Genomic DNA, 19,626 nt, shown 5'->3' with positions numbered 1-19,626 from the left:
AAAAAATACAGTAAAAAATCTGAATGGTTATAAAAAGTTGTAAAACTTTTGTGGAAAAGGAATCTTAGGAAAAGAATTTTAGCTGTTGTCAAGCTGGCTAAGATTAGAATGGATTTAGGGTTTTTTTTCCCTAAAAAAAATGAGTTTTGTTATTAAGAGTGCCCTGAAGCAAAATTAAAATTTGGTTTTCTCTCTGTGAAAAAGATATTCCTGTACTATTCGGTCCGCTCTGGATAAATGATTGTGAAAGGTTTGTTGTTTGTTCCCTTTACTTTTAGGGCAATCTACCTGCAAAGCAAAGATTTTTTTTTTCTCTTAGCAAAATAATTTCCTTTGTTTCATGTTGTTTTTATATCAGGTCTTAGATTACTTAAGAGAACCCAGTCTTCTTAATATTAGGAACTAAGTCTCATTCATAACAATGTAACCTGTGTTTGCCTTTCACAATCTTCTATTGTCAATTTAGTTAATTAATATTTGATAATGATCTGTGGTCTCACCTAGTCAAATGTTCAAACCTTTTGCCATTTTGACAACTTCACCAAATCAAACTCTAAAGGAATCTTTTTGACCTTAAAGTAACTTTGATATATCCCAGAGGGTCCCTGGAAATCTCAAAAGATTTGAATCTCACCTTGGAAAAGAGAGATGTTAAAGAAATTAGGTTTATTTGATATGTTAAATTATGTGGGAAACATTGTCAAATAAGTAATGATAAACCTTGTTAGGTTATGTGTGTATGGATATATGTTACTAACATAGGTATTCCAGAAATTGTTTATAGAGTTTCTAGAAATTTATCAATACTTTAATGTCCAATTATTATTCTAAATTACTGTATGCCACAGAAATAACTACATTTAACCATCAAAGAAACTCTCATCAGGTCTTTAACCATGTGCATTTTTAAATATTTTGTTATTTTAAGACAATCACTTTTTATTCTAATGATTTTGCAAAACTAAGATTAATGGAAAGGACTCTATCTACCAAGTACTCTCATACACAGACACCATTGCCAAATAACAAGATGTTTAAACTTGGGTGCTTATTTCACAACTGGAGAAGCCTCCACTTGACATCTGGTCTTGTGCAAATGCTAGAGACATGAAAATCAAACTGACTAGGAAAAAAACTAGCTGATGTTGAAGCAGACTGCTTCCTCACAAAATATTGAGAATGATTCTTTCCATTTCTTCTTCCCTTTCCAACAATCCTTTTCGTAATTTTTACACCATGAAGGTTTTTGTCGTTCTTTTGTCAACCTATTGTCTTGCCCTGGCCTGGAAAGACAACACCATTGTTCATATATCTCAGACCATTACAAAAGTGGGCTATCCAGCCTCCAGTGGACTGTTGGATTTAGTATGATGCTGGTGATTCTGTCATTATTACCATCATAAACCTCTTCCCCCATTTTCAATGCCTCGGTTTCTCTGAAACACACTGGTGGATAAATAGTTCTGTAGAAGTGTAGACTGTTTTACAAAATATATAAACAAACCATTTGGATTGAGAAAGTAACCGCTTCAATGAAGTCTTTCTTTGATCTATTTACTCTAAGTCGGTTTGGTCCCTGGGGATTGCGGCATTGGAGTGTCCTCCAAATATTGGGTATTATTCACTTTATAGCCATTCTAATAGTCACCTGGATGCACTGTGTTCTCTCAAAAGCTTTAAAGGCATGCATGCAGCCACTGGTAATGAGACAAATGGTCTTCCTGTGCCTAGAATGACAAAAAATGGGATGAACAACTGCCAACTAAGGGACTTTGATATCCTAATCTATGAATTGTGGTCAGAGAGTCATCCTGACTCCAACATTGACAAGGAGTAGTAGCTCACAGTGGCACAAATACTTTAAATTTTGATCAATACTTGCAGTACAACTGAGAGTATATCAAAAAGAGGAAGTTGATAAAGTTAATTTGTATATTGGGATCCACAAAATGGAGGCCATCCCAGTGGCCTAGCCCATGTCACAAATCTAAACTAAGGCAGCCTGCACTTACTGAAAACACCTGTCAAGAAAACATAACATTAGTCACAATTGTGCAAGTTAGCCTTATCTAGCTTATCTAACCTAGAAAATAGGACCCGCTAGCCTTATAAGGAAACCCCTGTCTTCTTAGCCAATCATTCCCTGTTTCCATGTTGTCTCTTCTCACTCTATAAAACTCTTTCTTGCCCAAAATCTCTCAGGAAGAGTGCTCCACTATTTGATAGGCTCTATACTCCCCAAATAATAGTTTTAGTTTTGTCACTTGAGAATAATAAATTTGGGATGTTGAAAAAATGGAAAGAATTCTGAATTTGAGTTCAGGAGATTAGAGCTAGGATCTGACTTCTATAACTCAAAAGATTCAGTGTGGTCCTACTTTATGCAATTTTGAATTAAATATTGAATATAACATATTAAGTCTCTGAATGGAAACAATTTGAAATAATGCAACTACCCCCAAATTTATCAAGATTTGCATAATTTCAAAGCACTTCAAGACTATTGAATAAAAGTTGTGTTTATTAAAATATTTCAACTTTAGCTGGTTAAACAAAATATTCACTGTCTTCTGTCATGATAATAGAGATATCCCTTGGGTTTTGAAAGTTCATGTTATGCCAATTGAGTTTTATGAAAGACCTATATTGGTACATATTTTCACTAACCAGAAGAAATCTGAAGAGGATTTTTACTTTCATGAAAAAAGGCAAAAGGTGAAAATAGCATTGGGTGTTTGTTTTACAGTGAATCATTATAGAGGGAGCATGCACCCTGAACAGCTAGTGTGGTGCTACCAAGCTGCTTTCCTGGGAATTCTACTCAGAATCTCAGCATTAAGCTGTCATAGCTTTGAACTGGGTCTGTGAACATCCGTGCTTTATCTAGATTTATTTTGTGTGTCCTAAGGTATCAGAAAGGTGTAAGAGAGGTTACTTTTTGGGTTCTGGGAATAAAAAAAATTTTGCCATATAGACTAATGGTAATTACTGCTTTGCTTTATACCACCATGACTTCTGGAAGATTTCATAGGAACACTGTACTTTTGATAGTGGGGAAATGTGTAGCCTTAAAATGCATAAATATCAGTTAAACTGAAATTTTCAGGGTTTTCTGGAGGGCATCACTTGCATAAAAGACAATATTTCTGGCCTTAATATCACCTGTCTTGTTTTCACTTGATTATTCTCAATGGGTGAAAGTGGCACAGTGAGATCCACCTCCTGGTTTTAAAAGAGGAAATACAAGTTAAAAGTGTGTAGTTTAGTGCTGGGTATAGATCAGGCACTCAAAGAATGTTATTTGATTTGGAAAGTGGACAAGATAGCATAATTTGAATATCTGTTTTCTACTAGAAATTCTTACAAATGTAAACAGTAAACTTAATGATATCTCTGTATTTCAGATAAGAAAATAGGATCAGAGGAGATCCTACTTTGAGGATATGTGTGGATTTTGAACCTATGCCTATCTTCCTCCATAATTTATTTTATTTCTGTGTTGAAATAGTGAAGAAGGTAGGCAGAAATTTTATTTATTTATTTATTTATTTATTTATTTATTTATTTTTGAGAGAGAGAGAGAGAGAGAGAGAGGACAACCTGGGAAGGGGCAGAGACAGAGAGTGGGGGAGACAGAATATGAAGCAGGCTTCAGGCTCCAAGCTGTCAGCACTGATGTGGGGCTCGAACTCATGAACTGAGAGATCATGACTTGAGCTAAAGTTGGACACTTAACTGACTGAGCCACCCAGGTGCCCCCAGAAATTATTTTTAAAATAGGTCTGAAACAACAGTTCCCTAAGTACTGTTTCTTAAATATCCAGAATACTTAAAATAATAATGACACACATTTTTAGAAGATATTCTAATCAGCTCTTCCAGAGCCTCTTTTCCCCCAATTATAAAATGAATGTGATAATTCTTTTAATCAAGGGAAAGGTCTTTAAAACCCCCAATTATTCAAAAGGACTTTAAGTCATTTTCATAGATGTGTGCAGATTTAAGGTAAAACTTACTCTGGGGTGACATAGGATAGGGTCACTTATAACACATTGCCTGTTTGTTGTAAGAGATGAATATTTTTGTTTTTCAAAACTATGGAGATATCAGAAGTATTAATCATGTAGTATTTAGAGCACTTGGGAAGAACATGCTCTGAAAAATGCAAAGCATTAGCAATGGAGTGATTAGTTACAAATCTGTTTAATTTACAATTTAAGCCAGTAGTTGAGGAAAGTAAATTGTTTTATCAGTTTTGGAATAGAATGGACATAATAAAACCTCAACTGTGAGAAGCTGAAAAGAGTTAATGTTTTGACTGACCACATCTTGAAAGGAAGATTTAAAGGATGCATGTATCTTTGAGGTCTAAAGGTAGTGTTCTGATTTGGCAAGCTAGCGTAGATGAGCAAAAACTAAGACTAGGATGGAAATTGTTTTCTTTCTTCTGAGTTATGGATTTGTACAAATTGGGGGACTTGGAAGGTCCTGAAGTTGTGGCCATGCCATTGGATCAAAACTAGATTCTCTCAAGTTCGGTAAGAGTCAGCTGAATTCACTAAAATCCCAACAAGGGCAAAATATTATATTTCACTATTCCCACTTTAGGGGCAGCTAATTTTTCCTTGACTCAGCTGAGGTTCCAAGCCTCTCAATCCAACAGACAGTCTCTCTGTTGTCATTGTGCATACAGTCCTGGCCTCTTCTCCTGGGTCAGAAAATGAGTGAAATAATGCTTGTGTGACACTTACCTTACTCATATCAGAGCTAAGTCGATGTGATTGGCCCTGCATATAGCAGAGAACCAAGAAATCACTCCACTGAGGCTAGAATTAGGATGTACAGGAGGTGAGATCAAAAGATAGAGAATGGCTGGGAGGAAGAGAAGAGGTAGGATGACTCATCATATAGGTACCCACCCAGACTCTGCCTGGCCAGGTACCAGGGAGACAAGCCTGGTGGGGAGGGTCTTGGCTTCTTCCTTCACTTCCATTGGTCAGCTTGGACTTGCCCATCTGGCAAGTACATTAACACAGAAGTAAGCAAGTTAGTGTCTGCTCTCTCACACTTTAGTGTTTGTCAAACAGTAGATTTTAAAGTTCTTTGGGGGCAAGATTGTCTTAATCACTTTTATATAACTTCCTCAACTGTCAACATCCTTGGTTTATAGTAGGTGATTCCCTTTGGAGTAAAAATATATCTCAGTCATTTTAAGATAAACATCCTGCTTTAATGTTCTAGAATTTTTGAGGTGGCAGGGGGTGGGGTGTCATAGCAGATTCCAAACAAAGATATAATGAAGCTTAAATGAGCAAAACTAATTAAATATATTAATCTTGTTCAGATATTGTCACCTTTGGGGGGTTGGCAGGGAGAATATGTTCACTCTCAGTCATACACAAGTACACTATCTATTCTAAGAACTTTCTTTGGCAGTCCTAGTTAACCTTGTCACTTGTCAGGTGGTGGAACCCAACTGGAATAAGGATGTGAACCCACCAAGGGGGATAAGTTGTGGTCTCTCATGTGTCTAGCTAAATCTCTGTTATAAAGGCCAATAACTATGACTATTACTGTTCTTGTTATATATTCTTTCCCTTATGTCCTTATGAATAAATGATACCTGGCAGCACAATACTTTTGGAAGCTATTGTTTTATTAATTTATTTAGAATGATATCCCTTTTCTTTCTGCCTTATCCCTTTAAGGAAAATCATGAAATTATTTTTAAAAGTGGAGCAAGTAAGAATTGGGATTTACTCCCCTATTTCCTATGAGGTTCTTGAGTAACTTCTAGATTAGACTCTTGAAGTTGCTTTTTCTGGTGTGTCCTACTGGCAAGACTGCTTTTGTGTCACACATAGTACTGTGTTTTGCTGGGCATGATCTGAATTTCCTTGATGCCAAAACATACATTTTTCACATTTTGACCTTTCTTATAGCTGATTATACTTTAAAATTAATGGATGCATTTAATATGGCATTATTTTTTTTCCTAACATGTTATTTAATTAAACTGATGTTGGCTTTTATACTTGGTAGTATCTTAGATCAAGAAAAAAAAGGTAGTGGTATTTTAGTTATCTATAGTTGTATAACACTTAAAACAAGTATTTATTATGTCTCATGGTTTCTGTGGGTTAGGAATTCACTTAGGGCATAATAGGGAGGTGTTGTTTCACTTCATGATGCCTGGGGCCTCAGCCAGAAGACATGTAGCCTACAAGTGAGAATAACCTGAAGGTTTTGATTCCCATGTGGGGTTTGCTGGGGTTATTGGTCCACCTGGAGCCATTCCATGAAGAGATAATAGAGTGGAAGGGACTAAACTAAAAATACTTATTCCTTTTCTTACAAATGAGATTTTCCAAACTCATAGGAACTTTGGAAGGAAGAACCCATTCAGCATTTTCAGAGAGAGGCTGGACTTGTTTCTGATCTGAGGAGGTTTTGGAGATCAACACTTTGGAGCATGATCTAACATTTTGTCATTGGAAAGTGCAGCATCCATCATTACAATTATGCTTATATTTCGCATCAGAGTCTGCTCTGTTGGTTGGTATTCAGGATGCTTTATACCAAAGTCCTTACTCTTTCCAAGTTCTCCATACCATCTTGAAGTTTCAAATTCTTAGTGGGCAGAAGCATGGCTGACAATGCCATTTTTTTCTCCTCTTGAATCAGGGACTTGATTGTCAGATGTCCCCAAATACTCTATCCACCCATGCCAGAGAAAAATTCTCCTCTTGCAACGCTTTGAGATCTGTGACTTGAGAGGATTATGGCACTTTCTCCAGAGCCCCATTTATTCATCTTTTTAAAAAGATTTTTAATTTTTTAAGTAATCTCCACACCCAACATGGGGCTCCAACTTGCAACTCTGAGATCAAGAGTTACATCTTCTTCTAACTGAGCCAGCCAGATACCCCCTCTTATTCATCTTTAAGATAAATCATAAAATCCATGGCAGTCCAGCATGTGTGGCCTATAACCCTTCTCAAACTTTTGTGGATTCAAAGGATTAGATAAGACATCGTCTTTAAAAAGAAAAAAAAAACTACTTTTTCCTAAAAGGAAAAATTTTAATAAGATGGAAATTTCAGATTTAAACTTTTTGGAGATTAGAAGAGTCTTTCCTTTAGGCCTACAAGTATTGGGCTTCTAAATATGATGTTTAAAATGATATTAATAGTATAGAAATATGAAACAAGCATTCTGCCACAAAAATAGGTGTGTTTTTGATAAACTTATTTGGGTTAAATCTCTGGAGGTTTCCTTAACATTACTTTCAGAATATTGAGCTTTAAAGGAATTTTTATAAAAGCAATATTAGCATTCATAGCTCCCATCTGCTGTGTGCCTCCAGTTGACAGGAAGTAAGAGATGTTCTAGTGACATCTTGTTCAACAACTTTGTGACCTTAGAATATTATTCCCATTTTACAGATGAGGAAACTGAGATCCAGATAGTTAATGTAACTTGTCTAAGGTCACATACCTTGCAAGTGAGCTATCTCACTTGAAAGCCACTGTTTGGAGAAACTTGCCAGTTTTGGGGTAGTTGTAGAATTTTTCATAAGCAGTTACTACTTCCAGAGTGTCTTCTGCCTGAAGCTGGAGGCTTAGAAAAATGGAATTAAAAGATTTTGGTGGCATAATTAATCCCTTTCCTTATCTCTGTCCCCACTCCCCACTTTAACTCTCTTATAGAAAAGTATCCATGTAATTTTGTTTTACAAGCTTGTGATGACTACTTGGCAAAAAGCCCCACCACATTAGTCTAGTGTTTTGGAAAAGTGACTTGACATATTGTCACTTGTACTGACTTTAGCCCACACTCAGAATAGAAAATCTTGGTCTCTATTGCCACCACACTATACTGCTAAGACCCAACTGTATTGCAGCACATGAATTTTTTTCACTGCATGATGGCAGCGATCTGGATTTACTGATTATAGTTTTAGTATTTTTTTTAATCAGGTAAAGAGGGGCTATTTTGCTGTTAGGAAAACTTGTTATTAGGGGTTTGGCACAGCTCAAAGACTATAGCGGTTCAGCTGTTGAATGTATATAAATCTTTCATTTTTAGTGTGTGTGTGTTTTTATAGTGAATCCAGATTCATTTTTGCTTCGATTTGTTTATGATATTCTCTGGAGAGTTTGGCATTCTGGACTTCTTCTAAACTCATGAGTAGACTGCAACATGGGATAACCAATGTAGTGATTTCTTTGGATGCAGTGTAGCTAATGGCAAGTGTGTGTGTGTGTGTGTGTGTGTGTGTGTGTGTGTATTCTGTGTGTGTGCATGTCAGAGAGAGGGAGTGGGAGAAGGAATATCAAGCATGTTTGGTATTTATAAAAATGATATGTTCCTTAAATTTCAGACTAACTTAAATTTATTTCTTATTATAGGAATAATGTATGCTTATTGTAAAAAATATAGATGAGTCCCCAAAAGAAAAAAAAAAAAAAGAAATGACATCTCAGAGTTAGTCATTGTTAAGATTATGGTATCTCAATATGTGTGTGTACATTCATACATATGTTTGTTTTTACAAAAACGAGCCAATGCTATAAATATTCCAGAAATTATATTTTCAGATATATCTATTTATTCAATATGCTTTTATAATATTTTAATGTGAAAATTTTAATGTATGGTGATATCATCACTTGAACATTAGATTTTTAATTATTTTTCTCTTTATTCTGTAATCTTGTAGCAACCAACAGAAAGAGGTTTCTTGAATTTCAAATCACTTATTGGCCTCCTTCCCCAACTATAGTCGGCAGAATGTGTTTTGTATTGTGCTCCCTGCCCTGAGACCCACTCCCAGCTGAAGAGCACTGTGGAACACTAGAGACCGGATGGCTTCTGACAGCTCCTCTACTTTTGCTGTTTCTTCTTGCAGGAGACAGAGCACGTGGTACCCAGCCAACCAGAGTGTCGGGGGAGAACAGGAACGCAAGACCACGAGAGTCCCCAAAATCACCCTTTCAGGTGCCAAGAAACAGTGCGAGTTCAACAAAGGTGGGTCTTTTGCTGTCAGAAGTTGTGCTGTGCCTGGTGTTGCTTTCCCAGAAATGCTGATGCTGGTGCTTGTCACCCCCATACAAGAGGCAAGGCTTTCCGACTTTGGCTGGCATTCCTTACAAGTCACAGAAGCAGCTTTAAGGGGCTGTAAGAGAGTATCATTGAGTCTGAATTGAAGAGAAGTGTAAATAACCTACTGTCACTGTCTTCATTTTGGAGATAATCAGCCTTACAGCTCAGAGATGACAGGAGATAGTCTGGGAGAAAGAAATGTTGATTTCATTTTGTACTCTTTCATTCCATGCTAGAAATGTTTTCCTCCATGATAATGATAATTAGTGATGACAGTGTAGACATCAAGTCAGTTTCTTTTTATATATTATCTCATTTAGCCTTCATCACTTCCTCATAAAGTATTTATAGCCCCATTTTATGGAGGAGCCTGAGGCCCAAGATTCATTGTGTCCCTGGCCTGATATTGCACAAGTGAAAAAGCTGAGCCAGAATTTGAACCCACAAATGTCTGGTTACAGCATACCAGGAGTGCTTCAATGCTGATCCAAGTAGTATCCTTGGGACACTTGAAGCAGTCCAGGGGCTGGCCTCTCTGGTCTGCTAGACCTGCTGGAGACAGCCCTGGGTCCAGGGCAGGGATGTGGGTGGAAAGCTGTCTGCAGCAAGTTGGCATGGCATTCTGATGGGAGCCTGGCATTGCAGCTGTCTGTGGAAAATCTCTTCTGGAAATAAACAGAAGAAAGAATTCAGCTGCTAGTTGTGTCAGCTGTCTTGGTAGGATCTTGTATACAGCGTAATCTTAGCCCTCACTCAGTGGGAAGAGAGTGCTTCTGAGCACGACCTTTAGATTTTTTTTTATGGCAGCACAGCCTAAATGAATCAACAACTACAGAGAAGTTGGCTGTAGTATATAATTTTGCTTTAAAATATTCAAGTACTAAATTTAGAATCATAGATTCCTAAAAGTTTGGAGGGACCCCAAAAGCAAGGTGACTCTTTTTTCAACTGTATTCATAGGTGTCTTGAATCACCCTTCTCACAAGTTGCCACCTCTTTTTTGTTTATTCTTACGTGACCTCAGGTCAGGTAAGACTCAACCTTGTCATTTCTCTGCTGATTGGAGCATTCTCCTTCCTATTTGAAGCCTTATTATAAATTAAGCTGTTTTGTGGGGCGCCTGGGTGGCTCAGTCAGTTAAGCGTCCAACTTCAGCTCAGGTCATGATCTCACAGTTTGTGAGTTCGAGCCCTGCATCGGGCTCTGTGCTGACAGCTTGGAGCCTGAATCCTGCTTCGGATTCTGTGTCTCCCTTTCTCTGTTCCTCCCTCACTTGCACTCTCTCTCTCTCTCTCTCAAAAATGAATAAAGATTAAAAAAATAAAAAAAATAAATTAAGCTGTTTTAGACTGACTAGAACAAATTTTGTGTAGTGACACTGTCTCCCCTCTACCAGACTTGTAACTGCCTTTCTCAGCAAGAATATAGCCAACTATATACCCATGCATATTTTAAAATAATAGAACAAAACAAAACAAACGAAAAAAACCCTAAATTATTTGTGTGTGTGTGTGTGTGTGTGTGGAATATATACTTGATGTTTGGCAACTTTAAACCATTTTATCTCTTATCTACAGCGGGGAAAGTAAGTGGTAATATTCCTGTTATCAGAGGACAAGTCAGAAATTTAATAGGATTCTGTGTTGGGAATCATTCACATATGATTAGTAAGAGCTGAGAGTATGGAATGAGAATAGTCTAGATGAGAAAATGTACCAGGCAGCAATTCTTACATTTGAGGATAGATGGGTAGTTACAGCTGAATTCGGATTTTCAGGTCTATGACACCTTTTCTCAGAAAAACAGAGATGCACATATACACAAGTTTGTAACATCTTAGGAGGTTCTTAGACCTCCTCTGCATGTCAGAAAAAGGAACTGAATACAGTCAGGGTCACTGGGCAGCCTTCCTCATTAAATCAGCCTTGTCTCTCTCCAACACATTGGCCACTTCTGCATCTTAGCAAACCTCCATAGGACCCCAAATATCCTGTTTTCCTTTTCTTCTCTTCCCTTCTAGCCCCCAGGTTCCACTTCGATAGGATCTAGCTTTCTGAGCTAGCACCATTCCAGAATATTCTGCACCCCAGTTTTAGGAATCACAGGATCTGGTATTAAGTCTCAGATCAGAAGTGGTGTTAGGCCACTTATATCTGGTACTGTTAAGTTTAGTATTTAGGTTGGGTTGGTAACCTTTAAACTACAGAGTTATTTGTCACAAACATGGTGACGTCACCTAGGGACATTCTAATGAAACTTAAAAAAAACCTCAAAATATTACAGGGATTGTGAAATTTGATGAACTGGTGAAATGAGATCTGAGGCTAAAAACAACTTTGAGTCAGGTATCTCACATTCCTGATAACATTCCTCTTCCCTTTTAAGTCAGCATATGACCAGGTTGAGGCATATGGTGCCCAGTAAGATCTTGATAGATACATGATACTGTAACAGGACACTCCAGACCTAGGTCTGACTCAAAGTGAGGGAAGGAACCAGTCTGTATCTCAGCAGGTGTAAAATGCCACCTTCTTGGGGATGGGGGGAATATTTTATTTGCATAATGAACACTTTGAAAAGGGGAAGAAAGATCTTTATGCTGTCAAGGGGTCACATGTCACTTTAGCAAGACTCAAAGGAACAGTTAGTCTTCAGAGAATTAATCCATGCTTGTAGAAGTGAGATTTTTGAGCTAATTGTGTTGAGATGGGATCTGATCTTTGCATGCATGTCTAGGAGAAATAGTTTCATACCTTTAGCTCTCAGAGCATTGTGTTGTCTGTCAGCTCTTTCTAACACAGGGAGCCTATATTTGTGTCTGTGGATGAGCTTCAGAAAGGTTTATGAATTTTTTTCTAAAGTTTGAGTGTATATATATCATATTGGTTTTCTGTTGATACTGTAACAAGTGACCACAAATTTGTGGCTTAAAACAACACACATTGACAAAATCTTACAGTTCAGTAGATGTCCAACATGAATCTCCTTGGGCTAAAATAAAGGTGTTGGTAGGCCTGCATTCCTCTCTGGAGTCTCTAGGGGAGAATCCATCTATTTCCTTGCCTTTTCCCATTTCCAGAGGATGCCTACATTGCTTGGCTTGTGCGCCTTCTTCCACTGCAAAGCTAGCAACATTGCATCTCTGAGCATTCTTCCATACATCTCTCTTTGACCATGCCCAGGGAAGATTTTCTGATTTAAAAGATTCATGGAATTAGATTGGACTGATTTAGATAACCCACAATAATCTCCCTATCTCAAGGTCCTTAACTTAATCATATCTACTGAATCCCTTTTATCACGTAAGAGTGACATGTGGAGTGGGACAAAAAATGAGGACGTGGGCACCTTGGTGTGTGTGTGCACTCCATTATTCTGCCTACTACATAAAAGTTGTTTTCCAGGGAAGATCTCTAAAGCAATTATCAGAATCTTATGTCACTCATGACCCCAAAAAGTTTAGAAACACTATCCAACCACTTCCAACCTTCCATTTTGCATATTCTTCCACAGAGCCAACCTCAGATACTGATTTAGCCCCCTCTGTCCTCTTTCACTGCATCCATCCTCATTTTTGCCATGTCTTTGCTATCCCTATATTATATTCCTTGTACAGTGCCCCACAGCAGAGATCTGTGGTATATCTAAAGTGTGGAGATACATTTGGCTTACAGAATGTTTTAAAATATTTTGATTCAGTATTTAAAAATCCGAAGGTTTTGGGGTGCCTCACTGGGTCAAGTGTCTGATTCTTGATTTCAGCTCAAGTCATGATCTCATGGTTAGAGAAATTAACCCCTGTGTCAAGTGCAGAGCCTGCTTGGGATTCTCTCTCTCTCTCTCTCTCTGACCCTTTCCCGCTTCAGTCTCTCTCTCTCTCTCTGTCTCTCAAAATAAATAAACTTAAAATCACCATGTTTATAGATTTTGGAGATTCTTTTTGAAAATCTGGAGATGGGATACCCAGGGCCCTACAAGGCAACAGTTAGCAGGAGCTGAGGAGCAGCCATCCATTTTTCCACAACTCCTACCCAGATCTGCCAACTTATTTATGCTCTTTGCCTGACTCATACGGGCTTTTGATTTATAATGCTTACTTCAATCATTTTCTTCCCAGCAACTACTCATCCTGGGTACTCTAGGTGCTCAGAGCTAAGCCTTGATAAGGTGATGTCTGATAATGTCTTTTGCCTCCTTTCCAAGATGATGTATTTATATTTTAACTTGGATTTCCATTGCATCTGAGTGGAGGGGTTGCATATTACCCTACTCTGACACACTCTTCAGTACCTAGAGCTTTTCAAAACATATAAAGTTATAGAACTGCACTTAGTTAGAGCAAGAATGAAGCCTTAATAATCATTTAATACAATCCTCTCATTTTCTAGTGTGACACCCAGTGAGGCTGTTATTTGCTTAAGCCCTTGCTCCCCTTATAACAGAATGAGGACAAATGCCATCAATCTGTTCAGAGCAGTAACTTGATGAATATTCATTAGTTTGATTGATTTTTTTATATAGCTACAGCCAGTGCCAATCCTGTGAACCCTCGGATATGACAAAGGAGGATTTATCAATGTAACAGAATACTAATGAAGCTGGGGATTTCTTACCCAGCTAAGTAAATTTACTTTTGAGAGTGATTAATTCACTTGTGTTTAAAATATTGTATTAAAATTTATGACAGCATTAAACCTTTAATGTTGTTAAGACCTTGTCTGTATAAACAGGAACTATTCTGTAGCATTGTGTTACTACTAATTAAGTTGGTGGTTGCATTCGTAAATTGGAGTTCATTAGCCTTTTCGTCTGGAAGTCCCCAGTTAGAGGGGATTGAAGATTGGAGTATTAGCAAAAATAATGGCCTTTGATGGCTTTGACTATTTTTGTGACATTCCAGAAAAAAGAAAAAGGGTTGTTGCTTTATGGAAAGAGGAAGTTTTGTTGGCAGCAACTTTTCCATGAGGGATAAATCCTTTCAGGTTTTGTTTTTGAGATAGACAACTTGTGTGTGTTTTAATAGCTAATTGTTTCTTATTTAAGTGTTTTTCATAGAAGTAAGCAGAGTCTTAAGGAGCTCTTCTAAAAAGAGAAAGAATGAGTAAGAGAATGAGCACCCAGAGATTTTTAATAACATAGTATACAAGAACTGCCTTCTTGGACTGTACCAGAGCAGGAGCATTACATGTTGCCAGCATGTTCTTATTAGTATGCTCTTAAGATTTCTTTTTTCTTTCTTTCTTTCTTTCTTTCTTTCTTTCTTTCTTTCTTAACAGGGCAGGGGGAGAACAAATGAGGTATAGAACAAAAAAAATTAGTTGGTCTTGATAGTGTTTTGAGACTACCTGCTATATGGTTGAGTGACAAGTGGGTTCTGGAATAGCTTATTTTGCCTATATTGCATAGGAAGGGGGCCATATAGTTAGGGCTGTTTTTCATCCCCCGATCCTGCCTCCATCCTGATGGGCTCAGAAACAATTTGGTAGAATGGAAAGAACATTCAAATTAAGAAATGCAGTCTTGTATTATGTCTCTCAGGTGACCTTGGTCACTTCATGCAAATCCCTCAGTCCCCTTGTCTAACACGAGTCTGGGTCAGATGACTTCTTAGTTCCCTTCTGGCTCTAACACTAAAAATGCTCAACATTCTAGATATTTAAAGGATTAGAGTGGAAAGATTGTAGCTTAATAAAACAATCTCTTTCAGTCACAGATAAAAATAATTCCTCCTCCCTGCTGTAGAGCACAAAAAGTATCCTACACTAAATCACCAAATCCTTGAACTGATTGACAACATAGAGCCCACACTTGATTATTCTGGGAATGAAACACTCCTTTTTTAAAATTATTATTATTATTTTTTGTGACTGCCCTTGGTTACTTTATAAATTGTTAGCACTTTCACTGGACAATGATTAGGAATAAAGATAAAAGGGAAACTCAGAGACATTCTCTCATTAAAAATAATAATAAATGAAATATGGTTATATTGGAAAATATAAAAAATTCCAAAGAAATAAAAATTTCTCATAATCTTACCACCCCAATATAACCATGGTTACCAGTGTGGTGTATGTTTTTATATTGTTGCTATTTTTTTTTTTTTAGTTTTTATTTTAATTCCAGTTAGTAAACATACAGTGTTATATTAGTTTCAGGTGTACAATATAGTAATTCAATACTTCCATGCATCACCAGTGCTCACCACAAGTGCACTCCTCGTATTGTTATTGTTTTAATATGGTATAAAAAATTGTGTATAAAAGGGACTTCCTAATACATTCGAGTTGACTTAATTTTAAACAGACTCCAGAGTATAAAGCTAGGCCAGAATGCATTCTGACTATATAATCTTAAAGATTATAAATATAAAGATATAGATATATGAATATAAATATAGATATATAAGTATAAATAAAAATATAAGATTATAAATATGAAATGGGGTAATTATCACCAAGCTCAGCTTCATTTATGGCTAAGGTGATCAAATTTAATTTTTCATCAAAATACTCTAATACAAATTTCTATAAGAAACATGTTTTATAAATTTTGGTATCATTATAGCCTATAGTGTTAGAAATAATATTTCTAGGAGATGGAACAAAAAATTTGTCCTTAATATCTCAACATCTTGTAAATCTTCTTGGCCTAACCTGGACTAGACTTAAGAGACAAATTTCAATAGTGATTATAGAAGACAGAGTGTGCATATAAACTTAAATTTAATTTAAAACTGACCAGCTGGTTAGGCGTTCAGTGTCCCTGAGACCATGGGAATGAGGTTATTCCTTTGTTGTTGTTGTTTTAATTCAAGTTAATATTCAGTGTAGTCTTGGCTTCAGGAGTAGAACCCAGTGATTTATCTCTTACATATGACACCCAGTGCTCATCCCAACAAGTGCTGTCCTTAATGCCCATCACCACCACCACCCCACCTCCCCTCCAGCCACCCTGTTTGTTCTCTGTATTTAAGGGTCTCCTATTCTTTAACTTACTCTTTATCTTCCCAATGAGGCAAAGGTTGCTCTGGTGCTTAAGGGTTATTTCTTTTTTTTTTTTTTCAATATATGAAGTTTATTGTCAAATTGGTTACCATACAACACCCAGTGCTCATCCCAAAAGGTGCCCTCCTCAATACCCATCACACCCCCCCCACCCTCCATCAACCCTCAGTTTGTTCTCAGTTTTTAACAGTCTCCTATGCTTTGGCTCTCTCCCACTCTAACCTCTTTTTTTTTTCCTTCCCCTCCCCCATGGGTGCACTTGTACCCCAATGTTTATAGCAGCACTCTCAACAATAGCCAAATTATGGAAAGAGCCTAAATGTCCATCAACTGATGAATGGATAAAGAAATTGTGGTTTATATACACAATGCAATACTACGTGGCAATGAGAAAGAATGAAATATGGCCTTTTGTAGCAACATGGATGGAACTGGAGAGTGTGATGCTAAGTGAAATAAGCCATACAGAGAAAGACAGATACCATATGGTTTCACTCTTATGTGGATCCTGAGAAACTTACAGAAATCCATGGGGGTTATTCCTTTTTAAGACTAAAGTTAAAAAAAAAGACTAATGTTCAATGTTAAACACACACACAAACACATCCACATCCACATCCACTCACATCATATATAGTGACATATACAGTTTCCACCCACCCTTCCTATTTTTCTTTTATTCTTAACCAATTTAATTTGTATATATAAATTTTTTTCATATGTATGAAATCTTAAGCATTTCTGTGTAGCTTGTTTGTCCTACTTAATATTGTTTTTTTCCATATCATAGTGACTATGAAATATACCATAATTTTTGTAACTCCAAATCGGTATGTATTTTGGTTACTTCTGGAATTCATATTTGTAGATATTGCTGTAGTAAGAATTTCTTAAAATATTTTTATGTACTTCCATTTCAGTTTCTTTGGTTTGTGCTTAAGGGTAAAGCTGTCCAGACATGGGATTTAAAATGATAAACCAAAAAGATGTGGCATATAAATTTTTCAGTTATCTGATCATGAAAGAAGATAGGAATAAAATGGATAATTGATAATTTTGAGAGAATTAGAAAGTCATGTGGCTGGATTTCTGTATATGGCAGCATCTTAGGATACTGGGTCTAAGTGGAACATTTGAGACAGTTCAGTCCAATCCCCTTCTCCATACTTGTGTATTCTAGATATTTCTATTTAACCCACTAGCCCTTACAGTTTTTTTGCTCAGATTGTTCTTAGGGCAAAATGCCTCTGACTCTAACATTCCCAAAAGACGTTTGGAAGGCATGCCAGGTGTGGAACAACTCTTTGATGTGTGAAACTACCCTGCTCATCTCAGGGCTCTAGTATCTTTGGTTGTAGCCTACAGAACGTCAGCAGGGACCCCCGGCCTTTGTACCAATCACAAATAGCCTCTAAATTTCCTAAATGCTTTCTAGAGTGCATACCACCACCTCCAAGAGAAATGCCAAAATTCATGATGGATATTTAAAACTATGTTTTATGAGAGTCTTTTATACATGGAGAAAAAAGCAACTACATAACAGAATTATAAGTTTATCTTATTTTTGCTTAACATATAATTATATACAGAAATATACACTGGAAAGACATAAATCATTTTATTGGTGGTTATTTTCAGATGGAATGGCTGTGGGTGATTTTTAAAATATTCATTTCACTTTCCAAATTTTCCCCCATTGGGTTCCTCTTAAGTTTGTAACAGGGAAAATTATTTATACATGAAAAAAAGCAGTATCAACTGTTCAAGATATAGAACCAAAAATAAATTTACTACAATTGCTGCAATCATCAATTTGCACAAATGCAAATCATCATTTATGTTCTGTTTCTTTGAACTGTTGCATATCAGTTCAAGGTAGAGAAGAATATTAGGAAAGTATAGAAGAGAATGGATTTTTAAAAATTATTTTTGACTAGAAGAAACCTAAAAGGCATTTTCAGTGGTATCTGTGGCTTTTATGGTTTGAGTCAGTTGGGATCAGAAAGCAAATATTAAAGGTGATTTTTATAGGGTCAGATGACACTTAAAATCAGAATTTGTATCCTAGACACCTCTTCATTTGAGTGTTTTATTCTGTATGTAAAAGTTGAAGAAAGTCTGTTTTTATATCCCTTAAGCAGAGCAAGCCTTTCAGAGGTCCACTAGCATAGAGTTCTAATCAAGAGAACTCCTATGACTGTAGATGCCAGGGGCAAAGGAAATACCAGGGCCCATTTAAATGGCAATGGGGTCCAAGAGGTGAAACTTGAGAAGGTGGAAGCAGGAGTAAGGCCAAATTTCAGGAGATTTTTTAACAATGCCTTGAATTTAATACCCATACAAGAAAACAACTTTGGCCATACTGAGCCTATTGAATAAATCTAGACACACAAAATAGAATCCTTGGGACTTGCATGTGAAGGGCTAGTTCCCTGGGAAGGTTGTTTGTCAGAAGTGGATTTGAGGTAAAAAGTGCTGAGAAGATAAAATCACCACACTGTTGGAATGACTTGTGGGGAGGGGCATGAGAAGAACTTGGAACTGAAAGAAGAAGACAGTTAAGAACCAAGGTAACTGCCAAAAAATTTTATGTGCCTTGTCAAACTTGAATGAGGTTAAAGCATGCAAGATCCAGGCTCCTCTGACTTGTCTTTCTGATCATTAACTCACCCTTGCCTCTCAGAGTAGCACTGATCCAGGTCCTGGATTCCAGATTATTTGCCAATCCAAACCTGCCAAATCCAGGTTCTTTGCCAAGACCACATTAGTAAGGAAAGGTTAGTGTTGCATGTGTGTATGGAATGTGTTGTTTGCTTTAAAATGGAATGATATCGAGAATCCTAACTAGTGTAAGTACTCAGAATAGCGGTGTGGAGGTGCTGGCTTATTCAAGTCATAGACAAAGGGCCAAAAGGCTGGAGAAGTTGAATTGTAGAGGGAATATATCAGATGGCATCGGAAACGCTGGCAGTGCCCAGACTGCACAGGGCCTTGAAGCCAGGGTATGAATCTCAGATTTTGTTGAAGTGCAAAAGGAAGCCATTTGAGGTTATAACCAGGAGAATGACATGCTCAGATTTCCATCTTTAAAAGACCACTCTAGGTAGTGTGTGATATGGGGAAGCAAGGAGACATATTGGAGGCAATGCATCATCTACGTGGGAGGTGATGGTGGCAGTGAAGATGGAAGAGGGAGGAGTAGAGGTGAATATTAGAGACTCATAACTTCTTGTTTTTGGAAGAGAAGGAAAATCTTTAATAGGGAACAGTTAGGATTTAGGCTTGTTTAATATTAATGCTTATGTAAGTCCTCTGTGTCATTTCTTAAGTTCTTTTGTTCCTAGCACTATCTTGATTCATAATTTAAAAAATAGAATGTTGGAAAGCCAAGTATCAGATGTAATATCACCATGCCTAGAGCAATGAAAATTTAATATTCATCAAATATTTACCTGTCATTCAAATTAGCCACCCTCCCCCACCATTATTTGTGATCTCCTGTCCCCTTCACTGT

The 19,626-nt window shown here is 37.0% G+C and overlaps 1 protein-coding gene across 3 annotated transcripts in view; it reads left to right on the top strand.

Moving 5' to 3' along the window:
• The window catches only part of FAM13C (family with sequence similarity 13 member C), a 171,481-nt gene that overhangs the window by 55,278 nt on the left and 96,577 nt on the right, over window positions 1-19,626 (top strand). For all 3 annotated transcript variants that reach the window (XM_007095805.3, XM_007095804.3, XM_007095803.3), the window contains one exon: window positions 8,912-9,030. In XM_007095805.3, the coding sequence (XP_007095867.1) occupies window positions 8,912-9,030 (119 nt within the window). The remainder of the gene's footprint in view (window positions 1-8,911; window positions 9,031-19,626) is intronic.

The sequence above is a fragment of the Panthera tigris genome, chromosome D2, assembly GCF_018350195.1.
Source record: "Panthera tigris isolate Pti1 chromosome D2, P.tigris_Pti1_mat1.1, whole genome shotgun sequence".
NCBI lineage: Eukaryota > Metazoa > Chordata > Mammalia > Carnivora > Felidae > Panthera > Panthera tigris.
This window is presented reverse-complemented; position numbering and strand designations above follow the sequence as displayed.